Source organism: Takifugu flavidus, chromosome 1 (genome assembly GCF_003711565.1).
Source record: "Takifugu flavidus isolate HTHZ2018 chromosome 1, ASM371156v2, whole genome shotgun sequence".
NCBI lineage: Eukaryota > Metazoa > Chordata > Actinopteri > Tetraodontiformes > Tetraodontidae > Takifugu > Takifugu flavidus.
In genome coordinates this window covers 21,823,092-21,838,919 of record NC_079520.1, presented here as the reverse complement: position 1 = coordinate 21,838,919, position 15,828 = coordinate 21,823,092, and the positions used below count along the sequence as shown (strand labels likewise).

The 15,828-nt window shown below is 40.5% G+C and overlaps 2 protein-coding genes and 1 long non-coding RNA gene across 3 annotated transcripts in view; 2 read left to right on the top strand and 1 right to left on the bottom strand.

The window, feature by feature from the left end:
• The window catches only part of reep3b (receptor accessory protein 3b), a 269,693-nt gene that overhangs the window by 20,956 nt on the left and 232,909 nt on the right, over positions 1-15,828 (top strand). The gene's annotated exons all lie outside the window — the stretch shown is intronic.
• LOC130539435 (uncharacterized) overlaps positions 1-15,828 on the bottom strand; it is a 92,213-nt gene that overhangs the window by 7,190 nt on the left and 69,195 nt on the right. The gene's annotated exons all lie outside the window — the stretch shown is intronic.
• On the top strand, positions 1,908-4,472 carry LOC130539053 (NHL repeat-containing protein 3-like). The gene is made up of 3 exons (XM_057057139.1): positions 1,908-2,246; positions 3,335-3,537; positions 3,705-4,472. The coding sequence occupies exons 1-3, from the start codon at positions 2,015-2,017 to the stop codon at positions 4,302-4,304; spliced, it is 1,035 nt and encodes a 344-aa protein (XP_056913119.1). The 5' UTR covers positions 1,908-2,014; the 3' UTR covers positions 4,305-4,472.

Here is a 15,828-nt window from a genome sequence, read left to right as displayed (position 1 = left end):
ACTTTCCGTCCAAGAAAAACAGGAAGCCGGACCAAACAGGAGAGTAGGAACTGATACTCCATTTGAGATGTGGCTAACTAAATGCAGCTAATCTAGACGAGCCACGTAGAGGAGCGTTAGCTTGTTACTGCAACAGTAGCGACCAAACTAACCAGATTGAGCGGACTATCCACCACCTCCATTGTGTCGATTCTTTTATTGCATGAAAGCTCTTTCTGTCCCTTCTGGACGGTCATTCGCACAGCGATCAAATGATAATACACGATAACTAAGAATCTTGTGTAAATTACAGTCGGGAAGACGCAGCCGCTTCCACAAGGCAGATACAAGAGTAGCACAGTCAATGCGTCATGACGTCATCGGAGCGAAACGTTCTCTTATTTTTTTGACTGCTTCCTCTTCTTCTTTTGGTTTTAACGGCAGTTGTCACCCATATTGTTTCACTATCGCCACCCTCTGCTCCTCTATCTCACGTTTCCATCGTTATATTCTTTTCACTTGTCCAGTACAGGTCAGAACTTTAAAATTTCGTTTCTCCCGCCTGAACTCTCCAGGCAACTCCAAATTCTCATCCCCATCCACCATTCCCATTTTTCTCAGTCCATCCATCATCAACTTCCTTCCCTCACTATACTGCCTGCATATTAAAAGCATGTGTTCTCTCATTTCTGGTTCATGACAATACTCACAAAACCCACTTGGATGTTTATAATATATATATATAATGTACTGTTTAAGTTGCTCTGCCCATCTCCCAACCTTGTTATTATAACCTGCTCTTTCCTGCTATTTGTCCTTCTCTTCGTTGAGTTGACCCTCTTCTGTACTGACTTCTGCTTCACAGTTTTGTTGCCACTGCTGATTTTCTTTTCTACATAATATTCTTGCCTTCTGACTTTGACAATTTCATTTCTTTCAACAGTGCTGCTCTTCACTGCTTCCTTTGCCACCCAATCTGCCCTCTAATTCCCCAAGATCCCCCCTGAGCTGGGGGTTCATAAAAACACAACATAAAGCCCCTTCCCTACATGTTTCCCTCTATTTATTACTAATGTTGATGACTTTTTGAAGCTCCTGTTTTAATGCTTGTTAATGCTGATACTGAATCACTACAAATTAGTGCCTTCTTGATGCAGTTATGATAAAACCACTGAACTGTGTATTTCAACCAACTAGGTAGTCAATACACTGATGTACACTTGATGTACTATACTGCTATACTCAAAGTTTCTAGAAGGTATTATAATTGCAGAGCCAGTTGCATCTATTTGTGCATCCTTTGATGCACCCATCTGTATACATCTGGATCCAGAACTTATATCTGCTGTCCAGAATAGAGTAGAACTCCCTTTTATTATCAGAATTTTTCTTTCTATACTTGACTTCAATAAATTCCAGGTCTATTTTCCGGATCTCCCATAATCAAACAGGGCTACTGGACCACACCACTGTTTTTTCAAACACCTACCCCCATATCCTTGGCCACCTCATCACCCTTCAACCCAAAAGTCCCCATTTGTGCCTTCTCCTTCTCCCAACTCACTAACAGAACCCCCTTTGTGGGGTGATCATCCCTCTGACCTCTTACATTAATCCAGTAATTTGCCGCCAACTGTTTCCTCCTCAACCACTGTGGCATTTTCCCTGCCTCTACCTGGAGAGCACCCATGAGTGAGGTTTTGACTGCCCCCAGGCACACTGCTTGTGCCTGGATTATAATTTAATTGTATTTTTTGCTTTGCAAAGCTGCTGTTATTAAGGAAGGAAAAATTAAACGTCTTTAAATCAGCATTTCCTAAAAGACAGACGCCGATTGTCACTTATCTCATAGCGGAGGTAATGAAAAGGTGAAAACTTTTAATTTACATTATTGTGAAAATTGAACGGAAACGTGTATGGTGCGTTTCAAACTGAGTAAAACAGGGTCTGTTTCCGGATTATGATTGTGAACGAATGCTTTTGTAGCGCTAGTGTGGATGAATGGCTTAAATATAACGGATGATTGCTCAAACCGATGCTTATGATGAAAAAAGAAAGAAAATACACGTGTCTTTTAATTTTATGTGTGGTCTCAGTCGGCCCCCAGCTGTTCACCAGCCACAGTCTTAGAGAGGACCATCGGCCGCTGGCCAGAGCTTTGTACAAGCTGGATCCGAGCTGGCCAAGAAAACCCGAATTATTCACCGGGGATGTGTTTGCAGTTGCGGTAAACCACAACGCGGGAGTATTATATGTAGCTCAGAGAGGTAAACATCACCATAAACTTATGATATATGTATAGTTTTATTACAGAACAACGGGACATGCTGCTGTGTCACTTGTTAAGTTTGGCCACTTCCTGTTCTGCTTCTGCTAGCTTTGCCTTCATTTGTCTTCATAGTTTTATGAAGTGGACGAAAATGACCAAAGTTATGCAGTATACTGTCTATCTACTATTGTACAGTAAATGTTTCCCTCAGGTCTCAGATATGAACTAATCTAAGTTATTTAATAATAATGAAGACAATTGTTTGATTACATGAATACATTTTAAAAGTATTTCTAGAAACTTTTTATGCTCCTACCCATTTTTACTACTTCATATAAAAAATACACCCTGCATTAACACACATACATGTGAATATCCACGTTAATCTAATATCGATATATCTGTATCAAAAGTCGATACAACTATATAGCAGATATGGCAATATTAGTGTGCAATTTGCTAGTTTTGAATGTGCTTAAGTGAGATTTCCATCTTATTTTTTTTGGTGCCAGATCACACCTAGAAATTTATTTTCATCACCTGTTTCTATTTTTATGTTTTAAGTAATCAATTCTATGACAACAATAAAGGTCTTGACATCAGTCAACTTCTATACCATGTATAGTTACAAAGTGTGGCGTAAACAGTCAGAAGCTCCATTCAAACTTTGACAAGATTAATAGTATTTGTAACTCAATTGACTAAAACACTTCTAAGAATCCAGATTGTGTTTCAAAGATTAAGACCCTCTGGGATTATTTTTTAATGAAGTTATTGTGTGGTCTTTTTTATTTTTGGCTATCTGTAAGACTTTTCAACATCATTCTGTGGTTAATCAGATTTTTGTCTACAGCCATCTTATCAAGTCAGCTAAAAAAAAGCTACACTACATAAATTAATCAGTTCTACACGGTTATTGTGGTAATTTATCTTTTGTTTTATGTTAATGCATACTGCATTGCCACTCAAAACCAACAGATGTTTTATGATGTTATAATTTACCTGTTTGCAGAGATTTGCTGAGATGTACAGGACAAAAGTTTATCTTGCTGAATGCTATCATCTGCCCCTGTAATACTACTGCAGGTGACAATGTGTCCAAAGTACTGGTTTTCAAGACAGATGGAGAATTCTTGTGGCACTGGAACACCACCACCCTGGAAATGCCTCATGGTATATTTTTAGCAAATGCTGCCTCCTCAGACCCAACAGTGTGGATCACAGATGTGGGGAATGGTCCGTATGGCCATTGCATTAAACAGTACTCACCGTCTGGGAAGCTGCTACAGGTAAATTCTTTAATTTTCCCTTTTGATTGATTATTTGATATTATCAGTTGCTTTCTGTAAAATTCATATAGGATAAATGAAAATATATCATAAATAGTTCTAGTTGTTAATTTTGATATTGCTGAATGAATGGCTAATGAGAGGCTATTTCATTGTCTATTTTTTAGGTTCTTGGAACACCTGGACAGGCAGGATCTGGTTTGGAGCCACTGCTGTTTGACCAGCCAGCTGAAATCTTTGTCCATGATTCAGGAGAGATTTACATTGTAGATGGTGATGGTGGCATGAACAACCGACTTATCAAGCTGTCCAATAATCTTGAAGTGTTGTGGGTCCATGGGGAGAAAGGTCAAGGCCTGGCTCAGTTCTACATTCCTCATAGTGTCACTGTTGATGATGCCCACCGGGTGTGGGTGGCTGACAGAGGTAACAAGAGAATCCAGGTCTTTAACTCTCTTACTGGGGAATGGCTAGGCACATGGGGGAGCTGCTTTACAGAGCAGGCACCGTATTCTGTGCGCCTGACACCAGACAAGAAGGTTTTTGTGGTTGTCCATTTGAACACCAACCGGATTTCACTGCTATATGCCCCGCCAGTGGGCATGATTAGTCAATGCAAAGTGGCCAGTGTGATCCAGCTTGCTGATGATGTGAAGCCCCACTTGGTGGATTTAGATTTGAAGACAGGTGCTCTGTATGTGGCTGAGATTAATGCTCAACAGGTTCAGAAGTTCATTCCCTTGTGTCTGGGTGGGAATTTGAGGTAAAATTATAGAAAATATACATCTGTTTTATTATAAACTATTTTTAAGTCGACCCGATTTTATTGGTATATTAACCAATAGTCTTAATAACTTGAAATTCAGTGTGTTGTGGAATTTTCAGTTTGTCTGGTGAGAGTGAAATGAAAATTGTTTAGATCAAAGAAACAAGAATATAGGTATTTTATTTGTGCTCAAAGACAAATGGAGTTCAACGCAGTTTGAGTGAGAGTGCACCAAAGTGCAGCAGCTGTGGATTTTTTATCCTTTTGTGTGTCATCATGCTTAAAACAATGTTATCAGTCAGCACAGAGTTATTTACCAGAACATTGTACAAAGTAACAAATGCTTATCAGGCTCACGATCCATTATTCCCTCACTTGTGAAAAAGACCCCAAGATTTTTGAACTCCTCCTATTGAGGGAGGACCCCTTCACCAACCGGGAGATGGCCCCCTTCTTCACCTGACTTAAACCCTATTGAGAACTTTTGGGCCCTTCTTGAGCAGGAAATTTACAGGGAGGGGTGCACCCCCTTACAATGAACAGTACACCTCTCTGAACAGTGTATGTATGTATGTATGTGTATGTGTGTGCGTGTGTGTGTGTGTGAACATGTATATACACACACACAGAGTACTATTCCAAAATCTAAATAACAATTAACTTGTTGCAGTATTTCAAACTGCTTTGATCGGTTAAGACTGCACTGAAGCCGTCTGAAGTACCGATTGAGTATTTCTCAGCAGTGATGTTCAACTGGTCAAACCACTAGGTAGAGCTATTCTTACATAAATTCTTACCTATGCGCACACGTAAACAGTAAGGGGCGCTAGTTGACAAACGCACAGACTGGAAAACATCTGTACACTGTGTGTGTTTTAATATCCAAATTTATATCCATAAATTTGTGTTTGCCATGTATGTCTAGGATATTTAATATTCAACTTATATACAATGGAGGTAATGCATGGTCTCAGCTCACTTGCTTGTAGATTGAATTTCATCATCTTGATGAATACATGATTTTCCTTTGTGTAGGCTGATTTATAGAAATATATGAATTGAATACAAAGTTAAAATTTTATTTTTGTTTCCCATGTAGAGATGGGTATCTAAAATAAAATAAAATTTCTACAATTACTGCAATGTTTATGTTTTACAACCATGCAAAAAGTCACATCTTTAAATAGTAAATTATTTTACTGTTTCAATTTTCAAAAATATATGCATGCACAGTTATCATTAGTTATGCAACAAAGGTGATTAATATAGATACTAATGTTCTATACATGAACTCTTGGCTTAAAAAAATTCAACTGGGTATACAACAAAGATGTATCACCTTTCATCCAAGAGGCTTCTTTAGTTGTGAAGTCTCTTGGATAAGAGACAAACTGTCTTTGAAAATACTACAGGAAATCTGGTTGAATATATAACATATAACATAAGAGTTCTCTTTGACCTGGATGACTGAGAACGTTCATCAACGTGCATCCATTTACTTACTTTTAATACCTAATACGTACATTAATTGTGGGAAAAACACTGCAAATATAATAACTGTCAAACATTTTAATAGCTTTTTGCCAAATTCATTGTTAAAGCATCTTTTTTTACTTTCATCAAGTATTAGTTTTGAAAGACAATGTTTTACAATATATGATCTATCCAAAAAAAATTCTCTGTGTTCTCTTCAGGTGGAAGTTATCCATTCCCACTCCCACACAACATTTTTTGTAGTGGATTCTCTTTTTCAGATGTCCATACTGTGTCTCCTGCTGACTTTCACATAATCCTCAGGAATGTGAGTGTAGGAGTGAGCTCATTCTGTTCACCAGGACATCCACACTAACACACATCCACCTTGCAATTTCTCCATCACACACTTCACTTCCTCTCTTCACACACACCCTTTGTGTCTCTTATTCTCTTCTTCTATGGTTTCTGCTTTGCGTGCTGTTTTTGCCTGACAGACTCCAGCTGGATGTCATGGCTGAGGCAGAGTCCTGAGTGCGTAGGTGGACCTTAAGAGGCCCTCTGTATGTGCAAAGCCCACACAACACTCCCACACATCTTTCTCAAACACGCAGGAGACATTCCACATAGCGAAAGGGAGTCCTTTCATTGTTTGTTTGTTTATCTATCTATTTATTTATTTGCTTGTCTGTCCCTTGTTTTGATGGAAAAATAAAATAAAAAGTTAAATAAATTGTAGGTTTGTGATAACACTAAAAATGCCTAATAATACATAAAAATAATAATAATGCATAAATAAGGATATTACACTGATACATGATACATTAGAGAAGTTAAAAGACTGCATACTTTTTATGATTTCATTCTCAAATCATCATCTCATCTAAGTCTGGGGAAAGAGGCAGAAATTTCTGTACACAAATATAATCCTTTAGGTAATTTCCTCTAGCCAGTATGGAAACCACTGTAATCCTCCAGCACAGGAAGTGTCTCACCAATGTATATCCTTTTCTTGGCCTTAAAAATTGCTCCATGACAACAAATGACAAATATATAAAGAAATACTTGCTCTGTGTATTATTCAAAACAAATTCTTAATTTACCAATTCATTTCAGTCGTAGTTTTTAAAACAATAAATTTGCTAATTGCAACTATAAAATTCCTTTACTTTCAGTTCCCGATTGTCTTCCTAGAGCAGCAGAAAACTACAAGCTGTGTCATCATTCCTGTTTATCCCCTGTCTACGAGACAAAAACATTGAGATGGATGATATGGCACTGTGTAAAAATACCTTCCTACATCTTCCTACATGAAGTGACACCTGACAAAGTGTGTCTGTACACATGCGCCCACAAACACAGAGACAGAGAGTCATATTGTTACTGAGAAACATAGTTCAGTTCTGGTTACATTGAGCCTCATATCATGTAAATGTGTTGACACTGTATGTTGCTTTGGACAGGAGTGGTCGGTGGCAGGATGTTGGGGGCTGGGGGTTTGACTGGGGTGGAGGGAAACCAGCAGGAATCAACAGCACTTGTAGAGCAACAAACTGACAGGTGGCTGCCTGGTCTAGTACTGCCTGTCACCCAGAAGATGGATGGTGTCTTACTTCTCCCAGTTAAGTCTGACTCCAGGATCATTCTACATGCCAGTTCATAATATACAACTACATTTACATCTTAGCCCTCTGTATGCTCATGTGTGAATAACAACAACAATATATTTAGTTCTGGTTCATGCAAGTGGGTTAGTTTGATTGTGTTAATGAATGACTGTGATTGACTGACATCAGTTCCTGCCTGTAGTTGAACATTAACTTGTTCTCCATCACAGGCGACAACAGTGACTGTGCTGTTACTCTGTGGTGCATCCTGATTCCCACTGACACCCACAGAAGACTGCCAATTTTGTATCACTGCTGAGCCGTTTGATGGAGTCCTCTGCCTCTTTCTGTCTAGCTGGAACAAATTGAGTATGAGAAAAGATAATATCCATAATGACCTTGTTTGGACTTTTCTGTTGTGGAAGCAAATCAATCAGTGGGTGGGTAGTTACTTTTACCCAGGCTATACCCAGTCTAAGGCTATACTGTAAGATTTTCTCACTGGATTGACAGGTAAAAATGTCATCAAATAAGAATTTGCAAACTGAAAATTCTGAATATAATTCTGCACCAATGAACTGCACTTAAATATGAGCACAAAATGTTTTACTGTAATCCACTGAGTAACTGCATGAATATAGTAATGTAAAATATTACACTAAGCATTGTAAATGTATAAATGACACAATTCCTTAATATCATAAGTTTTACTGTCACAGTTCATCTCATTTATATGCATGCTGAAGTCATCCATCTTATGATATCTGTGATTGCTTGAAAAGACAAGACAGGAGCAACTCCACATCACCCCTAATGACCTGCTCTTTACTTTTCTTTTTTCACTACTATTCAGTATAGCAAATAGCAGTAGCAATGATGTGGTATTAGCAGCCCACAGAGATTGGCCAGGTAGTGCAGCTGTTCAGGATAGCATATTCATAGGGATAATGTGTCTCCCAGCACAGTCTCAACAGGGTGAAGGACATAAACAACATGTTTGTTAGGAGGAACAGGAAGAACTTTGCCAGATCTTTAACAGGCGTTTTGTGTGCATGTTTGTGCCTAATTGTCAGAAAGACACTCCACGAATCACCAGCAAACAGTTCTTTGATCACTTTTAAGATTCAAGATTTACTTTATTCATCCCCGTAAGAAAATTGAATTGTAGTAGCAGCTTAAACATGGATTAATATAACTGTAGTGTAGGTTTTGTATTTACAAAGTATAGAAATCGAATAAATAAAATACAAATAGGCATTATAAGCATATACACAGCATATATATATATAATATACATAATTTAATATATACATAGTATAAGCATTATAAGCATATATAAGCATATATACATAAATATAGAATAAAGTAGTAATAAAAACATAAACATTTAACAGTTATTGTTATTGAATGGGTTTGGATGAATTATAGAGTTTGATGGCGGAATGACTTCCTGTACCGTTCCTTAGAGCAGCGAGGCTGCAGGAGTCTGTTGCTGAAGCTGCTTCTCAGTTTGTCTACTGTGTTATGGAGTGGGTGGGAGGGATTGTCTGCAGTTTTAACACCATCCTCTCCCTCACCACCTCGTCCAAGTTTGCAGCCAACAACAGACCCTGCCTTTTTAATGAGTTTGTTGAGTCTGTTGGCATTCTTTGCTTTAATGCCTGCTGCCCAGCACACTACAGCAAAGAAGATGGTACTAGCCACGACAGACTGATAGAACATGTGGAGCATCCTACTGCAAACACTGAAGGACCTGAGTCTCCTGAGGAAGTAGAGTCTGCTCATGGCCTTCTTGTAGACAGCATCGGTGTTTGTGGACCACTCCAGTTTATTGTCCAGCTGAACACCCAGGAACTTGTAAGATGGGACTATTTCCACATCTTTCCCACTAATGCAGACTGGTGAGGGTGGGGACTTGCTTTTACTGAAATCCACCACCATCTCCTTTGTCTTGGACACATTGAGCTGCAGGTGGTTCTCCCTGCTCCACCTAACAAAACTCTCCACAAGGTCCCTGTATTCATCCTCTTGTCCATTCTCCACACAGCTGACTATGGCTGTGTCGTCCGAGTACTTCTGGAGGTGACATGTCTCAGAGTGGTACTGGAAGTCAGCTGTGTAGGTGGTGAACAGAAAGGGGGACAACACAGTTCCTTGGGGAGCCCCTGTGTTGCTCATCAGGGGGTCGGCCAAACAGCTCCGCAGTTTCACAACCTGTGGTTGACCTGTCAGGTAGTCCTCGATCCAAGAAACAAGGGGGGCATCCATCTGCATGTTCTCCAACTTAGCCCTCAGCAGTCTTGGCTGGATGGTGTTCAAGGCAGACGAGAAGTCAAAGAACATGACTCGCACTGTGGTATTTAGTCTGTCCAAGGAGGAGTAAGCCCTCTGTAGCAAGTATAACACTGCGTCATCAACCCCCACCTTGGGCTGATAGGCAAACTGCAGAGGATCTTGAAAGGGGCTCACCAGAGGTCTGAGGTGTGTCAGCACCAGCCGCTCCATGACCTTCATAATGTGGGAGGTCAGTGCTATTGGCCTGTAATCACTTGGTGCCACAGGATGGGTCTTCTTTGGCACTGGGATCAGGCAGGATGTCTTCCAAAGCACTGGGATCCTCTGAAGATGAAGGCTCTGGTTGAACAGGTGCTGCAGTATTCCACACAGCTGCCTGGAGCAGTTCTTCAGCACTCGAGGGCTGATGCCGTCCGGTCCGGCAGCCTTTCTCTGGTTGAGCCTCTCCAGCTCTCTCCTCACCTGGCTAGAAGTGAAGAATAATCCTGTCGGGGGGATGGGTGACATGGTGGAATCTTTGTAGGGTGTCAGCAGGGGGAGGGGGAAGAAGTTGTCAGAGGTGTTAGAGGCTCTGGGAGGTGTGAAGGGGACCCATTGTTTTCCAGAGGAATATTGGGACCGCTGGGGGGGGAAGCTGGAATCAAACCTGTTGAAAAACTGGTTCAACTCATTAGCTTGGTCCACATTCCCACTGGCTGAGCGTACCCCTTTCTTCTGGAAGCCAGTGATTGTCCTCATCCCACTCCAAACATCCCTGGTCTGGCTCCTCTCTGGCTCTTCTTCCTATAGGCATTCTTGCTCTCCTTCAGACTGTGTTTCAGTTCCTTCTGTACTCTCCTGAGCTCAGCCGGGTCTCCAGCCATGGAGGCCCTCTTCTTCTTGTTCAAGAGGGCCTTCAGGTCACTTGTCACCCATGGTTTGTTGTTTGGGTAACAGCGTACCTTCTTGGTGGGGACGGAGTTCTCAGTGCAGAACTTGATGTAGTTAGAAACACGGTCTGTCAGTCCATCAAGGTCCTCACCATGTGGTTCACAGAGAGCAGACCAGTTGGTGGTCTCAATGGCATCCCGCAGACAGTCCATGGACTGATCCTGGACCAGATCAATTTTTCTTTAGTGACAGGTTATCTACCCCGGTCCTACAAGGTGGCAGTGATTAAACTGTTGCTTATATAACCATCACTGGATCCTGATGTGCTAGCAAATTATAGGCCTGTATCCAACCATCCTTTTATCTCTAAATTCTTGAGAAGATGGTGGTGACTCAGTGACTGGAGCACCTGCAGAGAAACAGCCTGTTTGAGATGTTTCAGTCAGGCTTTAGAGCTCATCACAGCACAGTAACAGCACTTTACTAAGTTACTAATGATCTTCTTATAGCTTCAGATCATGGACTGGTCTCTATGCTGGTTCTGCTGGACCTCAGTGCAGCTTTTGATACAGTTGATCAAGGCATCCTGTTACAGAGACTGGAACATGTGACTGGCATTAAAGGGACAGTACTAAACTGGTTTAGATCATATTTATCCGATATATACCAGTTTGCTCATGTCCATGGTGTTCCCTCTTGATACAGTAGGGTAAGCCATGGAGTTCCACAAGGTTCTGTACTTGGACCAATCCTTTTCACCTTGTACATGCTTCCCTTAGGAAACATTATTTGGCAGCATGGGATACATTTTCATTGCTATGTTGATGACACTCAGCTTAATCTATCCATGAAGAGGAGACAGAGCAGTTAGTGAAGCTTCAGACCTGTCTTAAAGACATAATGTCTTGGATGTCTTCAAATTTCCTTCTCCTTAATTCAGGAAAAACTGACGTCATGGTATTTGGTCCTGAACCTTGCAAGACTAGATTAGATCACATTATCAATCTAGATGGTATCTCATTAGCATCTAATCTCTCTGTGAGGAATTTTGGAGTGAATTTTTACCAAAATCTCCTTTAACTCACACATTAAAATAGTCTTTAGAAGTGCCTTTTTTCACATCGCAAAGATCAGGAAACTACTGCGCGACATGATGCTGAAAATTTAGTCCATGCATTTGTTACTTCCAGGCTGGACTATTGTAATTCTTTATTACCAGGGTGTCCAAACAACTCTTTAAGAAGCCTTCAGTTGATCGAAAATGCTGCAGCTAGAGTTCTGACAGGTATTCACAAAAGAGATCACATAACTCCTGTACTGGTGTCTCTTCATTTGTTGCCCATTAACTTACAAGGTCATCAGAGGCCTTGCTCCATCCTACCTAGAGGAGCTAGTGACACCTTATGATCCCAATAGACCGATCCGCTCTCAGAATGCTGGTTTACTTGTGGTCTCCAGAGTCTCTAAGGGTAGAATAGGGGGCCGAGCATTTAGCTACCAGCCCCCTCCTGCTGTGGAACCAGCTCCCTGTCCAGATACGGGATGCTGACTCCATCTCTACTTTTATGATTAGACTTAAAACCTTACTCTTTGAAAAAGCTTATTGTCACCAATTCTGTAGTTCCAGTTATTATCCTAGACAGACAAATTATCATACTCAGAGGGTCATCTAATTATTCAGTGAGTCAGTCAGTCAGTCAGTCAGTCAGTCAGTCAGTCAGTCAGTCAGTCAGTCAGTCAGTCAGTCAGTCAATCAATCAATCAATCAATCTTTATTTATATAGCTCTTTTACAATCAAAATTGTTTCAAGGCGCTTTCCAGAATCCCAGGGCCTAACCCCAGACAAGCAACAGTGGCAAGGAAAAACTCCCCTTTAATAGGAAGAAACCTTGAGCAGGACCAGGCTCATGTAGGGGGACCCTCCTGCTGATGGCCGGCTGGGTAGAGAGAGAGGAGAGGGGGGAGGACAGGTAGATGATAGAATGGAGAGGAGAGGAGAGGAGAGGAGAGGAGAGGAGAGGAAACCATGACCCTGTCAGGTGATCATGTTTCTGGACCCCGGCAGCCTTGGCCTATAACAGCATAGCTAAGATGTTAGCCTAATGATTAGACGACCCCCTAAGTATGATAGTTTGTCTGTCTATGATAGTAACTGGAACTGCAGAATTAGTAACAATAAGCTTTTTCAAAGAGGTAGGTTTTAAGTCTGAAAAGAAGGGTTTTAATAATTATTCTAAATTTAACGGGCAGCCAATGAAGAGACGCCAGTACAGGAGTTATGTGATCTCTTTTGTCAATACCTGTCAGAACTCTGGCTGCAGCATATTGGATCAGCTGTAGGCTTCTTAAAGAGTTGTTTGGACACCTTGATAATAAAGAATTACAATAGTCCAGCCTGGAAGTAACAAATGCATGGACTAACTTTTCAGCATCATGCTGCGTCAGTAGTTTCCTGAGCTTTGTGATGTTCCTCAGATGAAAAAAGGCACTTCTAGAGACTATTTTAATGTGTGAGTTAAAGGAGATTTTGGTCAAAAGTTACTCCTCCTAGATTCCTCACAGAGAGACTAGATGTTAATGAGATACCATCTAGAGCAGGGGTGCCCACACTTTTTCGGCATGCGAGCTACTTTTCAAATGACCAAGTCAAGAAGATCTACCTACTATAAATTTGCAAAACATACATTTATTCATAAATATATTGAGAATTCTTTATATGATCCATATATGTTGGTGTACCTCGCATAACTACATGAATCCATATTGCTCAATACAAATCTGTGCATTTTTTCAGCATGCGAGCTACTTACAAAATGATCAAAATGATCTACCCACCACAAAAATGTAAAACATCTAATTATTTTCAAATGTACTGAGGATTCTTTGTATGTACAATGTATGTTGATGTACCGTTCATAACTGAATGAGCCAATATGGCAAAACACACATAATAATTAACTAATTGGCTTAAAATCAGAGGTAATTAGCTGAATAGCTTACCGCCATTGTTTGCACATGAGCGGTGACCTAAAGGTCAATCAAGTAACAGGACTGCTGATAGGCTGACATCGTAAGTTCTGCTGCACTTAGCGCCGTTGTTTGCACTTGATTGGTCACCTGAATGTCAAATTCAGTTGTCATCTAACTGGCTGCCCTGTATATCAATCAAGTGACGGGATGAATGATAGGCTGATATATTTTAATGTCACGCCACGATCGACCAGTACTACCTCTGCAATCGACCGGTAGATTGCGATCGACGTAATAAGCACCCCTGATCTAGAGTGATCATGTGATCTAATCTACCCCTAAGAGGTTCAGGACCAAACACCATGACCTCAGTTTTTCCTGAGTTAAGGAGGAGGAAATTTGAAGACATCCAGGACTTTATGTCTTTAAGACAGGTCTGAAGCTTCACTAACTTCTCTGTCTCCTCTGGTTTCATGGATAAATAAAGTTGAGTGTCATCAGCATAACAATGAAAATTTATCCCATGCTGCCAAATAATGTTCCCTAAGGGAAGCATGTACAAGGTGAAAAGGATTGGTCCAAGTACAGAACCTTGTGGAACTCCATGGCTAACCCTACTGTATCAGGAGGGAACGCCATGGACATGAGAAAACTGGTATGTATCAGATAAATATGATCTAAACCAGTCTAGTGCTGTCCCTTTAATCCCAATCACATGTTCCAGTCTCTGTAACAGGATGCTGTGATAAACTGTATCAAAGGCACCACTGAGGTCCAGCAGAACCAGCATAGAGATCAGGTCATGATCTGAAGCTATCATTAGTAACTTTAAGAAGTGCCGTTTCTGTGCTGTGGTGAGCTCTAAAGCCTGACTGAAACATCTCAAACAGGCTGTTGCTCTGCAGGTGCTCCAGTAACTGAGTCACCACCACCTTTTCAAGAATTTTAGAGATAAACGGAAGGTTGGATATCGGCCTGTAATTTGCTAAGACATCAGGATCCAGTAATGGTTTTTTAAGCAACGGCTTAATCACTGCCACCTTGTAGGACCGGGGTACATAACCTGTCACTAAAGAACAATTGATCTGTTCCAGGATAGAACTGCCTATCACTGGTAAAACAGGTTGGGATGGGATCTAAAAGACACGTGGTGGTCTTGGATTTCTGAATTAGCGATGACGCCTTAGAAAAATATATAGGGCTGAAGGACTTTAAGGGCTCCAGATGGGGTCCAGAAACATGATCACCTGACAGGCCTCTGTTACCCCACTGGGTCATGGTTTCCTCTCCTCTCCTCTCCTCTCCTCTCCTCTCCTCTCCTCTCCTCCTCTCCTCTCCTCTCCTTTTTGTACTTGAATTAATAGCTCACATTTACCATCAAACAGTGGATCTTTTTTTTTTAGCAAAGCCACGTGTTTGTCCTGCACAAATGTTATCCTGCACACCAAATCAAGGAAAATAAATCACTCTGCACCTGCGTCTTGTCATTAAGAAGCCACAATTATACCATTTATTGGATTTCAGAGCCACTAGAGGACAACATGAAGACCACAACATAGGCAATAAACAGAACTTGATCCGGCTGTCTTCATGCTCTTTAGCAAGATATAATTGGTAGGAAAAGGGGAGAGGAATATGGCAAAAACATCATTACAGTCTCAAACCATCACAACAGGGTATTGCTGAGATTTAATTACATGAGCCTATTGTTTAATTTGCCTCTCAATGCTTCAATTAGGGTTTAAAGGGTTCAAATTTCAGACTCATATAGCAGGAGAGAAGAGAGTTTCCCCAGTGAAGTTCATATAACATCTCACAGTGGAGATCAAATGAATTTGTCATCGTTTGACTAATGACAGGAAAGAGGAATAAACTCTATTAGAAAATCATCAAGAATCCCCGTGTCTCTGCTCATTGTCTTTGTGTCTACTGTAGAGAGGCCTCAGAGTGATGCTGATGTATTTACTGTTATATTGAGCACTGCAGATGTTGCCACATAAGAATGATGTGCAGTAAAAAAGTTACTTTTCCCCCCCTATCTTCACAAAGGAATATGCAGAAGCTCCTGCAATTTCACTTTTGTAGTGAAATTATTTTGTGACATAATTATAACAGAAACTGACAATAGTAAGAAAATAGTAGATACAGATATAAACAAATCATATAAATGAAAACAAAATAAAGGCTTTAGTTATTTTATATTTATCCCCAACTATAACCCCTTCCTTGATTCTCTCCACTCAATATTTTTCTAGTTTATCAAGCACAATTTTTACAAGAACTTTGTCTTTATCGTCTGTAAATATGCT

Excerpts from the sequence above, each read along its gene's own strand:
- LOC130539053 (XM_057057139.1), top strand. The coding sequence starts at position 2,015 with ATGCTTATGATGAAAAAAGAAAGAAAATACACGTGTCTTTTAATTTTA. Across the intron at positions 2,247-3,334 it reads ATTATATGTAGCTCAGAGAG|GTGACAATGTGTCCAAAGTA; the intron begins GTAAACATCACC and ends ATACTACTGCAG. Across the intron at positions 3,538-3,704 it reads CGTCTGGGAAGCTGCTACAG|GTTCTTGGAACACCTGGACA; the intron begins GTAAATTCTTTA and ends TCTATTTTTTAG.